The sequence below is a fragment of the Salmo salar genome, chromosome 01 (genome assembly GCF_965601325.2).
Source record: "Salmo salar chromosome 01, fSalSal1, whole genome shotgun sequence".
NCBI lineage: Eukaryota > Metazoa > Chordata > Actinopteri > Salmoniformes > Salmonidae > Salmo > Salmo salar.
Genome location: NC_138291.1, coordinates 99,682,747 through 99,708,634, shown reverse-complemented (window position 1 = coordinate 99,708,634; position 25,888 = coordinate 99,682,747). Strand labels below are relative to the sequence as shown.

The following is a 25,888-nucleotide window of genomic DNA, read 5'->3' as shown; positions in this document are numbered from 1 at the left end:
GGGGTTTTTGGGCTGGTTGGCTAACTTCCTCTCTCAAAGAGTGCAGTGTATAAAGTCAGAAAATCTGCTTTCTCAGCCACTGCCTGTCACCAAGGAAGTACCCCAAGGCTTGATCCTAGGCCCAACACTTTTCTCAATTTACATCAACAACATAGCTCAGGCAGTAGGAAGCTCCCTCATCCATTTATATGCAGATGATGCAGTCTTATACTCAGCTGGCCCCTCTCCGAATTTTGTGTTAAATGCTTTAAAACAAAGCTTTCTTAGTGTCCAACAAGCTTTCTCTACACTTAACCTTGTTCTGAACACCTCCAAAACAAAGGTCATGTGGTTTGGTAAGAAGAATGCCCCTCCTCCCACAGGTGTTATTACTGCCTCTGAGGGTTTAGAGCTTGAGGTAGTCTTGGGAGTATGGGAAGTACGTGGGAGTATGGCTAGACGGTGCACTGTCCTTCTATCAGCACATATCAAAGCTGCAGGCTAAAGTTACATCTAGACTTGGTTTCCTCTATTGTAATCGCTCCTCTTTCACTCCAGCTGCCAAACTAACCCTGATTCAGATGATCATCCTACCCATGCTAGATTACGGAGACATCATTTATAGATCGGCATGTAAGGGTGCTCTCGAGCGGCTAGATGTTCCTTACCATTCGGCCATCAGATTTGCCACTAATGCTCCTTATAGGACACATAACCGCACTCTATACCCCTCTGTTAACTGGTCATCTCTGTATACCTGTCGCAAGACCCACTGGTTGATGCTTATTTGTAAAACCCTCTTAGGCCTCACTCCCCACTATCTGAGACATATACTGCAGCCCTCATCCTCCACATACAACACCCGTCCTGCCAGTCACATTCTGTTAAAGGTCCCCAAAGCACACATCCCTGGGTCGCTCCTCTTTTCAGTTTACTGCAGCTAGCGACTGGAACAAGCTGCAACAAACACTCAAACTGGACAGTTTTATCTCCATCTCTTCATTTAAAGACTGAATCATGGACACTCTTACTGACAGTTGTGGCTGCTTCGCGTGATGTATTGCTGTCTCTACCTTCTTGCCCTTAGTGCCGTTGTCTGTGCCCAATAATGTTTGTACCATGTTTTGTGCTGCTACCATGTTGTGTTCCTACCATGTTGTGTTTCTACCACGTTGTTGTCATGTGGTGTTGCTACCATGCTGTGTTGTCATGTGTTGCTGCCATGCTATGTTGTTGTCTTCGGTCTCTTAGATTTTTATGTAGTGTTGTGGTGCCTCTCTTGTCGTGATGTGTGTTTGGTCCTATATATGTTTTCTTTATCACAGCTCCCGTCCCCGCAGGAGGCCTTTTGCCTTTTGGTAGGCCGTCATCGTAAATAAGAATTTGTTCTTAACTGACTTAGTTAAATAGGTTAAATAAAGGTTAAATAAAAAATAAAAATACGTTCCTAAGCTAACACACACAGATAATCAATGAAGGCCATAGACAGAATGTGAGCTGTTTTCCTTTAGATACACTAACTATTGGAGTTGGTAGAACAATAACAATCTTGTTTTCAGAAAATCTCCCATTGACATAGCAATGGAAATACGGTGGGTGAATGAGAGGGAGAAAGAGAGAAAGAGGAAGAGGGAGAGAAATCTGGTAGAAATTAGAAGAATCTGAGGAGGTATCTGAATAAAGAAAGGTCACAGAGAGGTCAAAAGGACACAGAGGTCATGGAGAAGAGGAATACGGGGGTTACTGTGGTATCATATCTGTGGTAGCTTTAAATGCCTCTTTATTTCACAGCATGCATGTCACACATGGGTGGTATGTTTGTATGTATGCACAGTATGTTTATAGTTAGGTTCATGAGTTTAGAGGTGTCTGAGTGTGCATGTGAACTGAGCATGTACACAGTATGTGGGTGTATACATGCCTTTGTGGTGCATGTGAGTATGATTGTGTGTGTATTGTGCCGTGCTCTGCTGTGGATGCCGCCCATAGGGTCTCCAGTCTCAGGTGAGCTTGTGCAGAGCAAGGAGGAGGGACAGAAAGCCTGGTGATAGACTCCTCTATAAATAAAATCCCTCCCCTCCCTATCTACAGTGGCTTACAGCCTCCCTCCCCTCCCTACCCCTCTCCTCTCCTCTCCTCTCTTCCTCTCCTCTCCTCTCCTCTCCTCTCCTCTCCCCTCCTCATCTACAGTGGCTTACAGCCTCCCTCTCCTCTCCTCTCCTCTCCTCTCCTCTCCTCTCCTCTCCTCTCCTCTCCTCTCCTCTCCTCTCCTCTCCTCTCCTCTCCTCTCCTCTCCTCTCCTCTCCTCTCCTCTCCTAATCTACAGTATCTTACAGCCTCCTTCCCCTCCCCTCTCCTCTCTTCCCCTCCCTACACTTCCCATCTCCTCTCCTCTCCTCATCTCCCTATCTACAGTGGCATACATGCCTCTACCAGTTAACTGCAAGCCAGTTCAGACTTGTCCCACAACACTAACAGATCAAACTGCTACTGTCTCTAACAAAACCTAGCCACTGTTTTATTTTCTCTCTCAGAGGTGGGGGGGGGGGGGGGGGGGTCATGTACCGACTGCACAGAGTGTTCCAGAAAGGGTTGTCTGTATTCTTGGTTGGTGTGTTCAACAGGTCACAGAGAGGCAAGGCTAAGTCAACTCAGGTGAAGTATGTGACACTACGTTAAACACGTTAGACCTCACATGCAAACATGCGTGCATCACATCCTGGTTCTCACTGATTTCATTGATTTACCAAGTCCAAACAAAGCGAAATCCACTGACAGAATACAATAGCCTTACCTGGAAATCAGAAAGCAATTTCAACATCGTCAAGGGCTCACAAGAACTACTCTATGGAAGTAACAGACAAAGGGCCCACTTCCAGAGCTCTACAGCGAATGAACTACTCTCTGGAAGTAATGAGCTCTACAGTGAATGAACTACTCTCTAGAAGTGATGAGCTCTACAGCGAATGAACTACTCTATGGAAGTGATGAGCTCTACAGTGAATGAACTACTCTCTGGAAGTAATGAGCTCTAAAGAGAAATAACTACTCTCTGGAAGTAATGAGCTCTACAGTGAACGAGCTACTCTCTGGAAGTGATGAGCTCTACAGTGAATGAGCTAGTCTCTGGTAGTAATGAGCTCTACAGCGAATGAGCTACTCTCTAGAAGTAATGAGCTCTACAGCGAATGAGCTACTCTCTGGTAGTAATGAGCTCTACAGTGAATGAGCTACTCTGGAAGTAATGATGTAATGCGGGTCATCTAAAGGGGACCAAGGCGCAGCGTGTAAAGTGCTCATTTTTTTTGTTTAATGAAGACACTTAAACAAAACAACAAAACGACAGCCAACAGTTCTGTCAGGTACACTTGACAAAACGGAAAACACACTACTCAAAAGATAATAACCCACAAAACAGGAAGAGAAAAACCCCTACTTAAATATGATCTCTAATCAGAGGCAACGAGGAACAGCTGCCTCCAATTAGAGATCAACCCAAACAATCCCAACATAGAAATAGAAAAACTAGAATTAAACATAGAAATAGAAAACATAGAACAACCCAAAACACCCCCTGTCACGCCCTGCCCTACTCTACTATAGAAAATGACATCTTACTAGGGTCAGGACGTGACAAATGAGCTCTACAGAGAATGAGATATTCTCTGGAAGTAATGAGCTTTATAGAGAATGAGCTCGCATATCAAATGGACAGTTTCATTAAAAGTAGACACAATGTTATGACGTTGTCACAAGCAGCACCACCGATATTGTGATGAGCGCGATGTAAGTCACAGAGTATGTGCACACGCTGCTACAACGTGGAAGCTACGGGACTAAAAGAGCGGAGAAGTTTAGCTTGGTGCTTCAACGCTCTTGACTCATTACTACCATTTACTTTGTGCATCGCTGAGTCGACCTTTAAAGCTACAACATGCTCCCTGTGATTATTAATAAACACTAAAATAAAGAGTCATTCAGACCATACGTCTAATCAAAAAGGCCCTAAGGAGGCTCGCTATGGCTACATGCACTGCTAAAATCATGTAGCCAGAACGCTTTGATTAAGAACAAGCTAGAGTCTGACCCGCTTTCCTGTCCCGAACACAAGCTCACTGCTCAGCCCAGTCTAACACAGAGAGAGAGAGAGAGAGGGGGAGGGAGAGAGAGAATGAGAACAAGAGAGTGAGTGAGAGAAAGGAAGAGAGAGAGTGAGGTGAAGAGAGAGTGGGTGAAAGGAAGAGAGAGAAAGAGAGAGAGTGTGTGTGTGAGAGAGAGAGCGAGTGAAAGAGAGGGGGAGAAATGGACAGAGAAAGATAACCTACAGTACATAGCCAGAAATTCATTCCATCCTATTAACCATTATTCTTTTGATTTGACCCAACACAATTCCCACTGTTTGATCACTTCCTGCTTCCTAGCCTGCTTCCTACTTAGCAGACTGCCTGTAGGTGACACAACAACATTCATCTACCCGGTAACCAAGGGGTCAAAGTAGCTTTGAGTGTACAGTATCAGCTACCTCATGAAGCCAATACTAAATAATACCTACCCGCACTGCACATTCAGTGTATGGAGACTGATTTATAGCATTGTTTGTCGGTTGGCCTGATGTTATGCAGGTGACTCACTCTAAGAGGACACTAAATCATAACTCCTGGAGCTGCAGACTAAACAGAAGACTGTATCTCTTATTGTCTGAATCAGAGAGGGACACTGACCAATACCTAGGTCAAATAACAGTTGTGAATGAGAGTATGGAACATGAAATATTTATTTTAGAGGGAGTGAGTGAGTTAGTGGGTGAGTGAGTGAAAAAAAACAGAAAGGCTTGCATACTGAATACGCTCCCAATTGACCAGCTTTAGTAACAACGATTCAATCCAACATGGATCCTCGTGAGTGATCACATGTTTGTTTGGTACACACTCCATCACAGACACAGTGTGTCACAGCTAGTTCCTTACTGGACCAAGGTCCCGAGACACAGTACATGCCTGTGCAATATAGGCTAGCTAAGATTCTAAAGGAACATCAGATTGACCCAGGAAGTGTTGACCTTATTTCCATCGGAGCCTAGCTGTTTCCTTTAGCTCTCAGAGTGACTAAGTTCAGGAAGAGAGGCGTGGACCAAGCATTCATTCACCAAATGGGACTTTTCCTGTTAGGTCAGGTTGGTTGAGGAAAACAGAGAGAAAACGGACTGGGTGGGTTTCAAACTCCCAACTCCAACCACAGGTTGGTCCTCAGGTCAAAGGTGCACTTAGAAGACTGCGAAGATGGCAGAGAAACTCCAGAAAACCATGTACTCTAGGAGGTGGATTTCTTAAAGCTGGGCCTACTCAACGTGTTGCAGACTGATATCCACCAGAAAGGGAGAGAGATCTACTTTCCGCGGGGACAACATAGTTGTGTAGCCCAGAGGGAGTCAGGATTTGTGTGTCAACAGGGAGTCAACAGTGAGATGAGAGGATAAACGGAGCGCCAGAAACAGAATAAATCAACCCTAGCTGTAAACAACCTGGCATAAACACAGCCTGCAGGGCCCCATTACTGGGCAGAACAACGCACAACACAACACACAACACAACACACACCTGTAACAACTTAGACCCAGTTCAGTTCGCTTTGGACTCCCTAAGACCTAGGTCAGTATGTATCAAGCATCTCAGAGGAGTGCTGATTTAGGAGCAGTTTTACCTGATACTCTGAGATGTTTGGTACATATGGCCCGTGATCCCAAAGTTAGCGTGACACCAAAATCTGGACTGTACATCAAATACTGTTTTATTATGAAAAACTTTGGATCAAGGATTCTTATTTCTTACGTGGAAGTTATTTTGGGGACAAAGTGGGAATACATTTGGATTGAATGATTTGTTACAATGATGTTATGATTTGCCACAAAGACGCATTTTGACAGTTTGTCTGTTTTGCTATTGGCTGACAATGATTCTGTGACTGGCAGTGGTAGAAAAGAGTTTGTTTTGGGAAGGAGGTTGACTGACAGACCTTGGATTAGGGACAGACTGCACTGCTGTACCTGGACATCAGTCCATATCAGAATAGTCATCATTGAACAATGACTACTGTAACAGTGATGCTATTAAGTTTAAGTTGAGTTTCACTGGGTTGATTATGTGATATAATAGAATTGGTATGTTGAAATAACGCGATAGCTTTATGATATACTGTCTGTTATTATTAGCCTGGCCCCAGATCAGTCTGTCCTGCTTGGATAGCTTTATGATATACTGTCTGTTATTATTAGCCTGGCCCCAGATCAGTCTGTCCTGCTTGGATAGCTTTATGATATAGTGTCTGTTATTATTAGCCTGGCTCCAGATCAGTCTGTCCTGCTTGGATAGCTTTATGATGTACTGTCTGTTATTATTAGCCTGGCCCCAGATCAGTCTGTCCTGTTTCAATAGCTTTATGATATACTGAGGGTTAGGGCCTTAGAGTCAGGTTAGGTTTATCTGTATACTGAAAACAATGTTACTAGGTGCTACTACTAACATACATTCTAGTGTTTGTGTGTGTGTGTGTGTGTGTGTGTGTGTGTGTGTGTGTGTGTGTGTGTGTGTGTGTGTGTGTGTGTGTGTGTGTGTGTGTGTGTGTGTGTGTGCTCGCCCGTGCATGTGTATTTCTGTGTGTGTTTATTTGTGTGTGTGTGTATTTTTGTGTACGTGTTTAACAAAGTTAAGAAAGTATCATAAGATCAGGGTGGCTCAACCTGTTGGAACGTTGTCAAGGAGGGCAGTCAAGTGTGTTAGCAAAGTAGAGGAGGTCCCAAGTTCCAGCCATGTATGAGTTGAATCAGGGGGAAGTGGCACTCACTAAGCAAGCAGCGTGATGTCCGTAACAAGTCTGTGTGTGTTTGTTACCTGTAGATTACTCCATGTTGGTGAAGGAACATGAGGGCAGAAGTGACTTCGGCGGCATAGAAGCGAGAGCGCGTCTCGTCAAACTTCCTGGAGCGCTGGATCTGAAACATCAGGTCTCCTCCATTTACATACTCCATCACAAAGAACAGACGGTCCTGGAGAAGGAGGGAGAGACGAAGAGAAAGACAAAAAAAAGGGTTATACCCTTTCCACCCATTAATAAAAAAACGAACTATAACGACCATAGAATAGTTTCTACTTCTATAAGTCAGCCTCAAAGAATGAAGAGTTAATCAGATTGCATTATGAAAAGTTGATTTTTACAGTTATCATGTAGCTCAATAATTCAGCTCAATAAAGATTGAACTGTAGTTTATTGATAGTGTGATCCTCTGAGCATAACCAGTATTGTCCATCTGCATTAGTGTATATATTAAAATAGCCTTATCCCTGCATTACCCCATCCACCTTCACAAAGAACTGTGGTATTTATGGTCAGCAATCAATACCTGTCACTAAGGCTAAGCTCTCCACCCCACTTCACTCTCCCCTCCTCTCCCAACCCAACCTCACCCCTCCCCACCACAACCCACATAACCTCTCCCCACCCCACCTCACCCCATCTCACCGTCCCCAACTCAACTCAACTCACCTCTCCCCACCCGTCACCTCCCCACCCCACTTCTCCTCTCCTCTCCCCACCCCACCCCAACTATCCTCTACCCACCCCACCCCACCTATCCTTACTGACACATCACCTACATGAATATATTACTGACACATCACCTACAGTAATGTATTACTGACAACCCACCTACAGAACTGTATGAATGACACCTCACCTACTGTACTGTATCTCTGACACCCCACCTACAGTACTGTATTACTGACAACTCACCTACAGTAATGTATTACTGCCACCCATCATAGAGTAATGTATTACTGACACCCCACATACAGTACTATATTACTGACACATCACGTACAGTATGACACATCGCCTACAGTAATGTATTACTGACACATAACCTACAGTATTGTATTACTGACACCTCACCTACAGTACTCTATTACTGACACCCAACCTACAGTACTGTTTTACCGACACCCCACCTACAGAATTGTATTACTGGCACCCCAACTACCAGTACCGTATTAATGACACCCCAACTACAGTACTGTGTTACTGACACCCCAACCTACAGAACTGCATCAATGTCACGTCCTGACCATAGTAAGTTGTTATTTTCAGGGCGTGACAGGGGGTGTTTGTCTGTTTTTGTATTTCTATGTTAAGTTTCTAGTTTTGTATTTCTATGTTGGTTTTGTTTGGCATGACCTCCAATTAGAGGCAGCCGGTTGTCGTTGTCTCTAATTGGAGGTCATATTTAAGTTGATGTTTGTGTCACCTGTTTTTGTGGGTGATTATATTTTGTGAGTAGTGTTTGTTCCTCCTGCGTCACGGTTAGTTGTTTTGTACTTCAGTTTATTTTATTTTTGTATTGCAATGACACCTAACCTACAGTAATGTATTAGTGACACCCCACCTACAGTACTGTACATCTGACACCTCAACCAACAGTACCTGTAATACCGCCAACCCACCTACAGAACTGTACTGACACCACACCAACACTACTGTATTACTGACACCCCACCTACAGTAGTGTATTATTTGACACCGCACCAACAGTAATGTATTACTGACACCATACCTACATTACAGTAATACTGACAACCCACCTACAGCACTGTACTGACACGCCACCTACACTACTGTATTACTGACAACCCACCTACAGTAATGTATTACTGACACCCCAACCCACAGTAATGTATTACTGACACCCCACCTACAGTACTGTATTACTTGACACCACACCTACGGTACTGTGTTACTGACACCCCACCTAAAGTACAGTATTATTGACACATCACCTTCAGTACTGTATTACTGACACATCGCCAACAGTACTGTATTACTGTAACATCACCTACAGTATTGTATTACTGACACCCCACCTACAGTACTGTATTACTGACACCCCACCTACAGTACTGTATTACTGACACCCCACCTACAGTACTGTATTACTGACATCCCACCTACAGTACTGTATTAATGACACATAACCTAAAGTACTGAATTACTGACACATCACCAACAGTACTATTTACTGACACATCGACTACAGTAATGTATTACTCACACCCCACCTACAGCACAGTAATACTGACAACCCACCTACAGAACTGTACTGACACGCCACCTACACTACTGAATTACTGACAGGCAGACTCCGGGCTGCGGGCCGTCTCAGGAGGTTCCGGGCTGCGGGCCGTCTCAGGAGGTTCCGGACTGCGGGCCGTCTTAGGAGGTTCCGGACTGCGGGCCGTCTCGGGAAGTCCCAGACTGAAGGCCATCTCAGGAGGTTCCCGACTGCGGGCCGTCTCAGGAGGTTCCGGACTGTGGGCCGTCTCAGGAGGTTCCGGACTGTGGGCCGTCTCAGGAGGTTCCGGACTGTGGGCCGTCTCAGGAGGTTCCGGACTGTGGGCCGTCTCAGTAGGTTCCGGACTGCGGGCCGTCTCAGTAGGTTCCGGACTGCGGGCCGTCTCAGGAAGTCCCGGACTGAAGGCCATCTCAGGAGGTTCCAGACTGCGGGCCGTCTCAGGAGGTTCCGGACTGTAGGCCATCTCAGGAGGTTCTGGACTGTATTACTGACAACTTACCTACAGTAATGTATTACTGACACCCCACACACAGTACTGTCTTACTGACACGCCACCTAAAGTAATGTATTACTGACACCCCACACACAGTACTGTCTAACTGACACGCCACCTAAAGTAATGTATTACTGACACCCCACACACAGTACTGTCTAACTGACACGCCACGTAAAGTAATGTATTACTGACACCCCACACACAGTACTGTCTTACTGACACGCCACCTAAAGTAATGTATTACTGACACCCCACACACAGTACTGTCTTACTGACACGCCACCTAAAGTAATGTATTACTGACACCCCACACACAGTACTGTCTTACTGACACGCCACCTAAAGTAATGTATTACTGACAACCCACCTACAGTAATGTATTAACGACACATAACCTAAAGTACTGAATTACTGACACATCACCTACAGCACTATTTACTGACACATCGCCTACAGTACTGTATTACTGACACATCGCCTACAGAATTGTATTACTGACACCCCAACTACAGTACTGTATTAATGGCACCCCACCTACAGAACTGTACTGACACGACACCTACAGTACTGTATTACTGACACAACACCTAAAGTACTGTATTACTGACATCCCACCTACAGAACTGTACTGACACGACACCTAGAGTACTGTATTTCTGACACAACACCTAAAGTACTGTATTACTGACAACTCACCTACAGTACTGTATTACTGACAACTCACCTACAGTACTGTATTACTGACACCCCAACATACAGTACTGTATTACCGACACCCCACCTACAGTAATGTACATCTGACACCTCAACCAACAGAACTGTAATACTGACAACCCACCTACAGAACTGCACTGGGACGCCACCTACAGTACTGTATTATTGACACAACAACCTACAGAACTGTATTATTGACACAACAACCTACAGAACTGTATTACTGACACAATAACCTACAGTACTGTATTACCGACACCCCAACTACAGTATTGTATTACTAACACCCTAACCAACATTACTGTATTACTGACACCCCAACCTAAAGAACTGTATTAATGACACCTCACCTACAGTACATGAGACACCTCAACCAAAAGTACTGTAATTCTGACAACCCACCTACAAAACTGTACTGGCACGCCACCTACAGTACTGTATTACCTGCACCTCACCTACAGTAATGTATTACTGTCAACTCACCTATAGTACTGTATTACTGACAACTCACCTACAGTACTTTGTTACTGACAAATCACCTACAGTACCGTATTACTGACACATTACCTTCAGTAATGTATTACTAACACATAACCTACAGTACTGTATTACTGACACCCCAACCTAAAGAACTGTATTGCTGACACCTCACCTGCAGTACTGTATTACTGACAACTCACCTACAGTACTGTATTACTGACACCCCAACCTACAGTACTGTATTACCGACACCCCACCTACAGTACTGTACATCTGACACCTCAACCAACAGAACTGTAATACTGACAACCCACCTACAGAACTGCACTGGGACGCCACCTACAGTACTGTATTATTTACACAACAACCTACAGAACTGTATTATTGACACAACAACCTACAGAACTGTATTACTGACACAATAACCTACAGTACTGTATTACCGACACCCCAACTACAGTATTGTATTACTAACACCCTAACCAACATTACTGTATTACTGACACCCCAACCTAAAGAACTGTATTAATGACACCTCACCTACAGTACATGAGACACCTCAACCAAAAGTACTGTAATTCTGACAACCCACCTACAAAACTGTACTGGCAACCCACCTACAGTACTGTATTACCTGCACCCCACCTACAGTAATGTATTACTGTCAACTCACCTATAGTACTGTATTACTGACAACTCACCTACAGTACTTTGTTACTGACAAATCACCTACAGTACCGTATTACTGACACATTACCTTCAGTAATGTATTACTAACACATAACCTACAGTACTGTATTACTGACACCCCAACCTAAAGAACTGTATTGCTGACACCTCACCTGCAGTACTGTACATCTGAAACCTCAACCAACAGTACTGTAATACTGACAACACACCTAAAGAACTGTACTGACAACTCACCTACAGTACTGTATTACTGACAAATCACCTACAGCACTGTATTCCTGACACCCCACCTACAGTACTGTACATCTGAAACCTCAACCAACAGTACTGTAATATTGACAACCCACCTACAGAACTGTACTGACACCCTACCTACAGTACTGTATTACTGACACATCACCTACAGTACTGTGTTACTGACACGACACCTACAGTACTGTATTAATGACACCTCACCTACAGTACAGTATTACTGACACCCCACCTACAGTAATGTATTACTGACACCTCACCTACAGTACTGTATTACTGACACCCCAATCTACAGTAATGTATTACTGACACAACACCTACACTAATGTACTACTGACAACTCACCTACAGTACTGTATTGCTGACAAATCACCTACTGCACTGTATTCCTGACACCCCACCTACAGTGCTGATCATCTGAAACCTCAACCAACAGTACTGTAATACTGACAACATACCTACAGAACTGTATTACTGACACATCACCCCCAGCACTGTATTACTGACACATCACCTACAGTACTGTGTTACTGACACCCCACCTACAGTCCTGTATTAATGACACCTCACCTACAGTACTGTATTAATGACACCTCACCTACAGTACTGTATTACTGACACCCCAATCTACAGTACTGTATTACCGACACCCCACCTACAGTACTGTAATACTGACACCCCACCTACAGTACTGTACATCTGACACCTCAACCAACAGAACTGTAATACTGACAACCCACCTACAGAACTGCACTGGCACGCCACCTACAGTACTGTATTAAACCACAACCAACAGTACTGTATTAATGACACCTCACATACAGTACTGTATTAATGACACCTCACCTACAGTACTGTATTACTGACTCCCCACCTACAGGAATGTATTACTGACACCTCACCTACAGTACTGTATTACTGACACCCCAATCTACAGTACTGTATTACCGACACCCCACCTACAGTACTGTAATACTGACACCCCACCTACAGTACTGTACATCTGACACCTCAACCAACAGAACTGTAATACTGACAACCCACCTACAGAACTGCACTGGCACGCCACCTACAGTACTGTATTAAACCTCAACCAACAGTACTGTATTAATGACACCTCACATACAGTACTGTATTAATGACACCTCACCTACAGTACTGTATTACTGACTCCCCACCTACAGGAATGTATTACTGACACCTCACCTACAGTACTGTATTACTGACACCCCAATATACAGTAATGTATTCCTGACACCCCACCTACGGTACTGTACATCTGAAACCTCAACCAACAGTAATGTATTACTGACAACTCACCTACAGTACTGTATTACTGACACATCACCCCCAGCACTGTATTACTGACACATCACCTACAGTACTGTATTACTGACACCCCCACCTACAGTACTGTATTACTGATACCTCACCTACAGTACAGTATTACTGACACCCCACCTACAGGAATGTATTACTGACACCTCACCTACAGTACTGTATTACTGACACCCCACCTACAGTACTGTATTAATGACACCTCACCTACAGTACTGTATTACTGACACCCCACCTACAGGCATGTATTACTGACACCTCACCTACAGTACTGTATTACTGACACCCCACCTACGGTACTGTATTAATGACACCTCACCTACAGTAGTGTATTACTGACACCCCACCTACAGTACTGTATTACTGACACCCCATCTACAGTACTGTAGTCCTGACACCCCACCTACAGTACTGTACATCTGACACCTCAACCAACAGAACTATAATACTGACAACCCACCTACAGAACTGCACTGGCACGCCACCTACAGTACTGTATTATTGACACAACAACCTACAGAACTGTATTACTGACACAACAACCTACAGTACTGTTATACCGACACCCCGACTACAGTATTGTATTACTGACACCCCAACCTAAAGAACTGTATTAATGACACCTCACCTACAGTACATGAGACACCTCAACCAAAAGTACTGTAATTCTGACAACCCACCTACAAAACTGTACTGGCACGCCACCTACAGTACTGTATTACTTGCACCCCACCTACAGTAATGTATTACTGTCAACTCACCTATAGTACTGTATTACTGACAACTCACCTACAGTACTTTGTTACTGACACATCACCTACAGCACAGTATTACTGACACATTACCTTCAGTAATGTATTACTAACACATAACCTACAGTACTGTATTACTGACACCCCAACCTAAAGAACTGTATTCCTGACACCCCACCTGCAGTACTGTACATCTGAAACCTCAACCAACAGTACTGTAATACTGACAACACACCTAAAGATCTGTACTGGCACGCCACCTACAGTAATGTATTACTAACATCCCACCTACACTAATGTACTACTGACAACTCACCTACAGTACTGTATTACTGACAAATCACATACAGCACTGTATTCCTGACACCCCACCTACAGTTCTGTACATCTTAAACCTCAACCAACAGTACTGTAATACTGACAACCCACCTACAGAACTGTACTGGCACGCCACCTACAGTGCTGTATTACTGACACCCCCACCTACAGTACTGTATTACCGACACCCCACCTACAGTACTGTATTACTGACAATCCACCTGCAGAACTGTACTGACACGCCACCTACAGTACTGTATTACTGACAACTCACCTAGACTACTGTATTACTGACACCCCAATCTACAGTACGGTAATACTGACACCCCACCTACAGTACTGTAATACTGACACATCACCCCCAGTACTGTATTACTGACACATCACCTACAGTACTGTATTACTGACACATCACCACCAGCACTGTATTACTGACACATCACCTACAGTACTGTATTACTGACACCCCACCTACTGTACTGTAATACTGACACCCCACCTACAGTACTGTACATCTGACACCTCAACCTAAAGTACTGTAATACTGACAACCCACCTACAAAACTATTTTGGCACGCCACCTACAGTACTGTATTACTGACACCCTACCTACAGTACTGTATTACTGACAACACACCTACAGTACTATATTACTGACACATCACCTACAGTACTGTATTACCGACACCCCACCTACAGTACTGTATTACTGACAATCCACCTGCAGAACTGTACTGACACGCCACCTACAGTACTGTATTACTGACAACTCACCTAGACTACTGTATTACTGACACCCCAATCTACAGTACGGTAATACTGACACCCCACCTACAGTACTGTAATACTGACAATCCACCTGCAGAACTGTACTGACACGCCACCTACAGTACTGTATTACTGACAACTCACCTACAGTACTCTATTATTGACAACTCACCTACAGTACTGTATTACTGACACCCCACCTACAGTAATTTATTACTGACACCCCAACCAGTACTGTACTGTACTGTACATCTGACACCTCTACCAACAGTACTGTAATACTGACAACCCACCTACAGAACTGTACTGGCACGCCACCTACAGTACTGTATTACTGACAGAACAACCTACAGTACTGTATTACCGACACCCCACCTACAGTACTGTATTACTGATACCCCAACCTAAAGAACTGTATTAACCTCTTGACGGTCGCCTAGGATAGGGGGCGCTACAGCGATTTTTGAAAGAAAATTGTGCCCATTTTAAACGGCCTCCTACTCAAACTCAGAAGCTAGGATATGCATATAATTTATACTTGTGGATAGAAAACACCCTAAAGTTTCTAAAACTGTTTGAATGGTGTCTGTGAGTATAACAGAACTCATATGGCAGTCAAAACCCCGAGACCGATCGTAACAGGATGTGGAATTCTGAATTGCGGACTCAACTTCATCACTTTGCCTATAAATCACACCGTGAGCAATGGTTCATTGAGCACTTCCTATTGCTTCCACTAAATGTCCCCAGTCTGTACAAAGTGGTTTGAGTCTTCTACTGTGAAAACTGACAGAATGAGAGGCTGTGGAAAGTGGTCACATGAGGAGGGCCATCACCATTATGACGCCGGCGCCCCTGGCTACCCTCCCCTTTCGAAACGTTTAGAAAGACAATGCAATCGTCCCCCTTGAATCTTATTGGAGCTCTGGTTGAAATAGGCCCTAAAGATTTATGTTATACAACGTTTGACATGTTTGAACGAACCTAAAAAAAAAAAAAAGGAATTTTATTGAAAGAGGAGTCCCGCGGCCGACGGAGCTTTTGGAGCAGCCTTCAGAACGCGCTAACAAGAACAAGCTATTGGGACGTAAAGGATTAACTTTTTCGAACGAAAATACATTTGTTGTGGACCTGGGATTCCTGGAAGTGCTTTCTGATGAAGATAATCAAAGGTAAGGGATTATTGACAATAGTATACAAGAGTAGATTTGATATGCGATTGTTCCAAGATGGCGCTGACCTGTAACGGTAGCCTATTTTTCTGAGTATCGCATCCCCTTTTATCGCAAAGTGTGATTACCCAGTAAAGTTATTTTTAAATCTGGCATTGCAGGTGCTTTCAAGAGATGCTAATCTATAAATCTTAGAATGACAATATTACATTTTAAAAATGTTTTCGAATAGTAATTTAGTAAATTGTAGCGCTGTTTCACCGGACGCATTTGAGGGAAAATAGTTAGTCAACGTTACGCGCCGATGTAAAATGCTGTTTTTATATATAAATATGAACTTTATCGAACAAAAGAATCCATGTATTGTGTAACATGATGTCCTAGGAGTGTCATCTGATGAAGATTATCAAAGGTTAGTGCTGCATTTAGCTGTTTTTTGGTTATTTGTGATGCATGTGGTTGGTCGGAAAATGGCTATGTGGCTACTTTTACGATATACTCCTCTAACATAATCTAATGTTTTGCTTTTGCTGTAAAGCGTTTTTGAAATCGGACAACGTGGTTCGATTCAGGAGAGGTGTATCTATAAAACGATATAACATAGTCCTATATTTGAAAAAAAAAGATATATATTACATTTTGTTATGCTAATGTCGATAGGATTTTTCGCTGGATGTCGAGCCCGACCAGGGGTTAATGACACCTCACCTACAGTAATGTATTACTGACACCCTACCTACAGTCCTGTACATCTGACACCTCAACCTAAAGTACTGTAATACTGACAACCCACCTACAAAACTGTTTTGGCACGCCACCTACAGTACTGTATTACTGACACCCTACCTACAGTAATGTATTACTGACAACTCACCTACAGTAATGTATTACTGACACATCACCTAAAGTACTTTGTTACTGACACATCACCTACAATACTGTATTACTGACACGCTCCACTCCCCATTTCAACTCACCTCACCCCTCCCCACCTAACCCACCTCACCCCTCCTCAACCCACCCCTCCTCTCCCCACCTCACCCTTCCTCACTCACATCCACCTCACTTCTCCCCACCTCACCCCTCCTCTCCCCACCTCACCCCTCCTCACCCCTCCCCACCTCACCCCTCCTCACCCCACACCACCTCACTTCTCCCCAGCCCAGCCCACCTCACCTCACACCTCCTCTCCCCACCTCACCCTTCCTCACTCCACCTTATCCCTCCCCACCTCACCCCTCCTCTCCCCACCTCACCCTTCCTCACTCCACCTCACCCCTCCCCTCCTTAACCCTCCTGTACATCTGACACCTCAACCTAAAGTACTGTAATACTGACAACCCACCTACAAAACTGTTTTGGCACGCCACCTACAGTACTGTATTACTGACACCTCACCTACAGTATTGTATTACTGGCACCCCAACTACAGTACTGTATTAATGACACCCAACCTACAGTACTGTATTACTGACACATCACCTACAGTACTGTATTACTGACACCACATCTAGAGTACTGTATTACTGACACCCCACCAACATTACTGTACTACTGAAATACCACCTACAGTACTGTATTACTGACACCCCAGCTACAGAACTGTACTGACACCACACCAACAGTACTGTACTACTGACACCATAACTACATTACTGTAGTACTGACACCCCGCCTACAGTACTGTATTACTGACACCCAAACTAGAGTACTGTTTACTGAAACCTCAGTAAACCTACAGTACTTCAGTACTGTAATACTGACACCCTAACCTACAGTCCTTTATTACTGACTCCCCACCTACAGAGTCTCAATCAATGGTTGTTTAAAGTGAATATGAAGGATATTCCCCAGAATTCTAGTATAGGAAATGAGCCGGATATTTTCTCAAATTTCATCCCTTTTTCACATCATCAGTTGTCACAAAGTGATACTTGGCCTAAACCCCAAAGAGACAGATGAATCCCGAAGATAAATGTGGTTTAGTGGATTAAGAAGCATGAGGAGACTAGAATTATTGGCGTTACAATAGTGTATGTGTATCACTTGGCCTCTGCTTCACTGACTGCACGCTTGAGTGAACAACAGGAGAAGAGAAGCTCCCCTCTCACACTGCTAGGGGAATGGTAGGCTCCCCTCTCACACTACTAGGGGAATGGTAGGCTCCACTCTCACACTGCTTGGGGAATGGTAGGCTCCCCTCTCACACTGCTAGGGTAATGGTAGGCTCCACTCTCACACTGCTAGGGTAATGGTAGGCTCCCCTCTCACACTGCTAGGGTAATGGTAGGCTCCACTCTCACACTGCTAGGGTAATGGTAGGGTCCCCTCTCACACTGCTAGGGTAATGGTAGGCTCCCCTCTCACACTGCTAGGGTAATGGTAGGCTCCACTCTCACACTTCTAGGGGAATGGTAGACTCCACTTTCACACTGCTAGGGTAATGGTAGGCCACACTCTCACACTGCTAGGGGAATGGTAGGCTCCACTCTCACACTGCTAGGGTAATGGTAGGCTCCCCTCTCACACTGCTAGGGTAATGGTAGGCTCCCCTCTCACACTGCTAGGGGAATGGTAGACTCCCCTCTCACACTGCTAGGGTAATGGTAGGCTCCACTCTCACACTGCTAGGGTAAGGGTAGGCTCTACTCTCACACTGCTGGGGGAATGGTAGGCTCCCCTCTCACACAGCTAGGGTAATGGTTGGCTCCCCTCTCACACTGCTAGGGTAATGGTAGTCTCCCCTCTCACACTGCTAGGGGAATGGTAGGCTCCCATCTCACACTGCTAGGGTAATGGTAGGCTCCCCTCTCACACTGCTGGGGGTATGGTAGGCTCCACTCTCACACTGCTAGGGGAATGGTAGGCTCCACTCTCACACTGCTGGGAGAATGGTAGGCTCCACTCTCACACTGCTAGGGGAATGGTAGGCTCCACTCTCACACCGCTAGGGTAATGGTAGGCTCCACTCTCACACTGCTAGGGTAATGGTAGGCTCCCCTCTCACACTGATAGGGGAATGGTAGACTCCACTTTCACACTGCAAGGGGAATGGTAGGTTCCACTCTCACACTGCTAGGGTAATGGTAGGCTCCCCTCTCACAATGCTAGGGGGATGGTAGGCTCCACTCTCACACTGCTAGGGTAATGGTAGGCTCCCCTCTCACACTGCTGGGGGAATGGTAGGCTCCCCTCTCACACTGCTAGGGTAATGGTAGGCTCCACTCTCACACTTCTAGGGGAATGGTAGACTCCACTTTCACACTGCAAGGGGAATGGTAGGCTCCACTCTCACACTGCTAGGGTAATGGTAGGCTCCCCTCTCACACTACTAGGGGAATGGTAGGCTCCCCTCTCACACTGCTATGTTAATGGTAGGCTCCACTCTCACACTGCTATTGTAAAGGTAGTCTCCCCTCTCACACTGCTAGGGTAATGGTTGGCTCCCCTCTCACACTGCTGGGGGAATGGTAGACTCCACTTTCACACTGCTAGGGGAATGGTAGGCTCACCTCTCACACTGCTAGGGTAATGGTAGGCTCCCCTCTCACACTGCTAGGGTAATTGTAGACTCCACTTTCACACTGCTGGGGGAATGGTAGACTCCACTTTCACACTGCCGGGGGAATGGTAGACTCCACTTTCACACTGCAAGGGGAATGGTAGGCTCCCCTCTACCACTGCTAGGGTAATGGTAGGCTCCCCTCTCACACTACTAGGGGAATGGTAGGCTCCCCTCTCACACTGCTATGTTAATGGTAGGCTCCACTCTCACACTGCTATTGTAAAGGTAGTCTCCCCTCTCACACTGCTAGGGTAATGGTAGGCTCCCCTCTCACACTGCTAGGGAAATGGAAGGCTCCACTCACACACTGCTAGGGGAATGGTAGGCTCCTATCTCACACTGCTAGGGGAATGGTAGGCTCCACTCTCACACTGCTGGGGGAATGGTAGACTCCACTTTCACACTGCTGGGGGAATGGTAGACTCCACTTTCACACTGCTAGGGTAATGGTAGGCTCCCCTCTCACACTGCTAGGGTAATGGTAGGCTCCCCTCTCACACTGCTAGGGTAATGGTAGGCTCCACTCTCACACTTCTAGGGGAATGGTAGACTCCACTTTCACACTGCTAGGGTAATGGTAGGCTCCACTCTCACACTGCTAGGGGAATGGTAGGTTCCACTCTCACACTGCTAGGGTAATGGTAGGCTCCCCTCTCACAATGCTAGGGGGATGGTAGGCTCCACTCTCACACTGCTAGGGTAATGGTAGGCTCCCCTCTCACACTGCTGGGGGAATGGTAGGCTCCCCTCTCACACTGCTAGGGTAATGGTAGGCTCCACTCTCACACTTCTAGGGGAATGGTAGACTCCACTTTCACACTGCAAGGGGAATGGTAGGCTCCACTCTCACACTGCTAGGGTAATGGTAGGCTCCCCTCTCACACTACTAGGGGAATGGTAGGCTCCCCTCTCACACTGCTATGTTAATGGTAGGCTCCACTCTCACACTGCTATTGTAAAGGTAGTCTCCCCTCTCACACTGCTAGGGTAATGGTTGGCTCCCCTCTCACACTGCTGGGGGAATGGTAGACTCCACTTTCACACTGCTAGGGGAATGGTAGGCTCACCTCTCACACTGCTAGGGTAATGGTAGGCTCCCCTCTCACACTGCTAGGGTAATTGTAGACTCCACTTTCACACTGCTGGGGGAATGGTAGACTCCACTTTCACACTGCCGGGGGAATGGTAGACTCCACTTTCACACTGCAAGGGGAATGGTAGGCTCCCCTCTACCACTGCTAGGGTAATGGTAGGCTCCCCTCTCACACTACTAGGGGAATGGTAGGCTCCCCTCTCACACTGCTATGTTAATGGTAGGCTCCACTCTCACACTGCTATTGTAAAGGTAGTCTCCCCTCTCACACTGCTAGGGTAATGGTAGGCTCCCCTCTCACACTGCTAGGGAAATGGAAGGCTCCACTCACACACTGCTAGGGGAATGGTAGGCTCCTATCTCACACTGCTAGGGGAATGGTAGGCTCCACTCTCACACTGCTGGGGGAATGGTAGACTCCACTTTCACACTGCTGGGGGAATGGTAGACTCCACTTTCACACTGCTAGGGTAATGGTAGGCTCCCCTCTCACACTGCTAGGGTAATGGTAGGCTCCCCTCTCACACTGCTAGGGTAATGGTAGGCTCCACTCTCACACTTCTAGGGGAATGGTAGACTCCACTTTCACACTGCTAGGGTAATGGTAGGCTCCACTCTCACACTGCTAGGGGAATGGTAGGCTCCACTCTCACACTGCTAGGGTAATGGTAGGCTCCCCTCTCACACTGCTAGGGTAATGGTAGGCTCCCCTCTCACACTGCTAGGGGAATGGTAGACTCCCCTCTCACACTGCTAGGGTAATGGTAGGCTCCACTCTCACACTGCTAGGGTAAGGGTAGGCTCTACTCTCACACTGCTGGGGGAATGGTAGGCTCCCCTCTCACACTGCTAGGGTAATGGTTGGCTCCCCTCTCACACTGCTAGGGTAATGGTAGTCTCCCCTCTCACACTGCTAGGGGAATGCTAGGCTCCCATCTCACACTGCTAGGGTAATGGTAGGCTCCCCTCTCACACTGCTGGGGGAATGGTAGGCTCCACTCTCACACTGCTAGGGGAATGGTAGGCTCCACTCTCACACTGCTGGGAGAATGGTAGGCTCCACTCTCACACTGCTAGGGGAATGGTAGGCTCCACTCTCACACCGCTAGGGTAATGGTAGGCTCCACTCTCACACTGCTAGGGTAATGGTAGGCTCCCCTCTCACACTGATAGGGGAATGGTAGACTCCACTTTCAAACTGCAAGGGGAATGGTAGGTTCCACTCTCACACTGCTAGGGTAATGGTAGGCTCCCCTCTCACAATGCTAGGGGGATGGTAGGCTCCACTCTCACACTGCTAGGGTAATGGTAGGCTCCCCTCTCACACAGCTGGGGGAATGGTAGGCTCCCCTCTCACACTGCTAGGGTAATGGTAGGCTCCACTCTCACACTTCTAGGGGAATGGTAGACTCCACTTTCACACTGCTGGGGGAATGGTAGACTCCACTTTCACACTGCTAGGGGAATGGTAGGCTCACCTCTCACACTGCTAGGGTAATGGTAGGCTCCCCTCTCACACTGCTAGGGTAATTGTAGACTCCACTTTCACACTGCTGGGGGAATGGTAGACTCCACTTTCACACTGCTGGGGGAATGGTAGACTCCACTTTCACACTGCAAGGGGAATGGTAGGCTCCACTCTCACACTGCTAGGGTAATGGTAGGCTCCCCTCTCACACTACTAGGGGAATGGTAGGCTCCCCTCTCACACTGCTATGTTAATGGTAGGCTCCACTCTCACACTGCTTTTGTAAAGGTAGTCTCCCCTCTCACACTGCTAGGGTAATGGTAGGCTCCCCTCTCACACTGCTAGGGAAATGGAAGGCTCCACTCACACACTGCTAGGGGAATGGTAGTCTCCTATCTCACACTGCTAGGGGAATGGTAGGCTCCACTCTCATACTGCTGGGGGAATGGTAGACTCCACTTTCACACTGCTGGGGGAATGGTAGACTCCACTTTCACACTGCTAGGGGAATGGTAGGCTCCACTCTCACACTGCTAGGGTAATGGTAGGCTCCACTCTCACACTGCTAGGGTAATGGTAGGCTCCCCTCTCACACTGCTAGGGTAATGGTAGGCTCCCCTCTCACACTGCTAGGGTAATGGTAGGCTCCCCTCTCACACTGCTAGGGTAATGGTAGACTCCCCTCTCACACTGCTAGGGTAATGGTAGGCTCCACTCTCACACTGCTAGGGTAAGGGTAGGCTCTACTCTCACACTGCTGGGGGAATGGTAGGCTCCCCTCTCACACAGCTAGGGTAATGGTTGGCTCCCCTCTCACACTGCTGGGGGAATGGTAGACTCCACTTTCACACTGCTAGGGGAATGGTAGGCTCACCTCTCACACTGCTAGGGTAATGGTAGGCTCCCCTCTCACACTGCTAGGGTAATTGTAGACTCCACTTTCACACTGCTGGGGGAATGGTAGACTCCACTTTCACACTGCTGGGGGAATGGTAGACTCCACTTTCACACTGCAAGGGGAATGGTAGGCTCCACTCTCACACTGCTAGGGTAATGGTAGGCTCCCCTCTCACACTACTAGGGGAATGGTAGGCTCCCCTCTCACACTGCTATGTTAATGGTAGCCTCCACTCTCACACTGCTATTGTAAAGGTAGTCTCCCCTCTCACACTGCTAGGGTAATGGTAGGCTCCCCTCTCACACTGCTAGGGAAATGGAAGGCTCCACTCACACACTGCTAGGGGAATGGTAGGCTCCTATCTCACACTGCTAGGTGAATGGTAGGCTCCACTCTCACACTGCTGGGGGAATGGTAGACTTCACTTTCACACTGCTGGGGGAATGGTAGACTCCACTTTCACACTGCTAGGGTAATGGTAGGCTCCCCTCTCACACTGCTAGGGTAATGGTAGGCTCCCCTCTCACACTGCTAGGGTAATGGTAGGCTCCATTCTCACACTTCTAGGGGAATGGTAGACTCCACTTTCACACTGCTAGGGTAATGGTAGGCTCCACTCTCACACTGCTAGGGGAATGGTAGGCTCCACTCTCACACTGCTAGGGTAATGGTAGGCTCCCCTCTCACACTGCTAGGGTAATGGTAGGCTCCCCTCTCACACTGCTAGGGGAATGGTAGACTCCCCTCTCACACTGCTAGGGTAATGGTAGGCTCCACTCTCACACTGCTAGGGTAAGGGTAGGCTCTACTCTCACACTGCTGGGGGAATGGTAGGCTCCCCTCTCACACAGCTAGGGTAATGGTTGGCTCCCCTCTCACACTGCTAGGGTAATGGTAGTCTCCCCTCTCACACTGCTAGGGGAATGCTAGGCTCCCATCTCACACTGCTAGGGTAATGGTAGGCTCCCCTCTCACACTGCTGGGGGAATGGTAGGCTCCACTCTCACACTGCTAGGGGAATGGTAGCCTCCACTCTCACACTGCTGGGAGAATGGTAGGCTCCACTCTCACACTGCTAGGGGAATGGTAGGCTCCACTCTCACACCGCTAGGGTAATGGTAGGCTCCACTCTCACACTGCTAGGGTAATGGTAGGCTCCCCTCTCACACTGATAGGGGAATGGTAGACTCCACTTTCACACTGCAAGGGGAATGGTAGGTTCCACTCTCACACTGCTAGGGTAATGGTAGGCTCCCCTCTCACAATGCTAGGGGGATGGTAGGCTCCACTCTCACACTGCTAGGGTAATGGTAGGCTCCCCTCTCACACTGCTGGGAGAATGGTAGGCTCCCCTCTCACACTGCTAGGGTAATGGTAGGCTCCACTCTCACACTTCTAGGGGAATGGTAGACTCCACTTTCACACTGCAAGGGGAATGGTAGGCTCCACTCTCACACTGCTAGGGTAATGGTAGGCTCCCCTCTCACACTACTAGGGGAATGGTAGGCTCCCCTCTCACACTGCTATGTTAATGGTAGGCTCCACTCTCACACTGCTATTGTAAAGGTAGTCTCCCCTCTCACACTGCTAGGGTAATGGTAGGCTCCCCTCTCACACTGCTAGGGAAATGGAAGGCTCCACTCACACACTGCTAGGGGAATGGTAGTCTCCTATCTCACACTGCTAGGGGAATGGTAGGCTCCACTCTCACACTGCTGGGGTAATGGTAGGCTCCCCTCTCACACTGCTAGGGTAATTGTAGACTCCACTTTCACACTGCTGGGGGAATGGTAGACTCCACTTTCACACTACTGGGGGAATGGTAGACTCCACTTTCACACTGCAAGGGGAATGGTAGGCTCCACTCTCACACTGCTAGGGTAATGGTAGGCTCCCCTCTCACACTACTAGGGGAATGGTAGGCTCACCACTCACACTGCTAGGTTAATGGTAGGCTCCACTCTCACACTGCTATTGTAAAGGTAGTCTCCCCTCTCACATTGCTAGGGTAATGGTAGGCTCCCCTCTCACACTGCTAGGGTAATGGAAGGCTCCACTCTCACACTGCTAGGGGAATGGTAGGCTCCACTCTCACACTGCTGGGGGAATGGTAGACTCCACTTTCACACTGCTGGGGGAATTTATAGACTCCACTTTCACAATGCTAGGGGAATGGTAGGCTCCACTCTCACACTGCTAGGGTAATGGTAGGCTCCACTCTCACACTGCTAGGGTAATGGTAGGCTCCCCTCTCACACTGCTAGGGTAATGGTAGGCTCCACTCTCACACTGCTAGGGGAATGGTAGGCTCCCCTCTCACACTGCTAGGGTAACGGTAGGCTCCCCTCTCACACTGCTAGGGTAATGGTAGGCTCCACTCTCACACTTCTAGGGGAATGGTAGACTCCACTTTCACACTGCTAGGGTAATGGTAGGCTCCACTCTCACACTGCTAGGGGAATGGTAGGCTCCACTCTCATTCTGCTAGGGTAATGGTAGGCTCCCCTCTCACACTGCTAGGGGAATGGTAGGCTCCCATCTCACACTGCTAGGGTAATGGTAGGCTCCCCTCTCACACTGCTGGGGGAATGGTAGGCTCCACTCTCACACTGCTAGGGGAATGGTAGGCTCCACTCTCACACTGCTGGGAGAATGGTAGACTCCACTTTCACACTGCAAGGGTAATGGTAGGCTCCCCTCTCACACTGCTAGGGTAATGGTAGGCTCCCCTCTCACACTGCTAGGGTAATGGTAGGCTCCCCTCTCACACTGCTAGGGTAATGGTAG

At 47.0% G+C, this 25,888-nt stretch overlaps 1 protein-coding gene across 1 annotated transcript in view; it reads right to left on the bottom strand.

Moving 5' to 3' along the window:
* Positions 1 to 25,888, bottom strand: part of LOC106591157 (protein kinase C epsilon type) — a 264,664-nt gene that overhangs the window by 22,643 nt on the left and 216,133 nt on the right. The window contains exon 11 of the mRNA XM_045724752.2: positions 6,867 to 7,021. Coding sequence (XP_045580708.1) covers positions 6,867 to 7,021 — 155 coding nt within the window. The remainder of the gene's footprint in view (positions 1 to 6,866; positions 7,022 to 25,888) is intronic.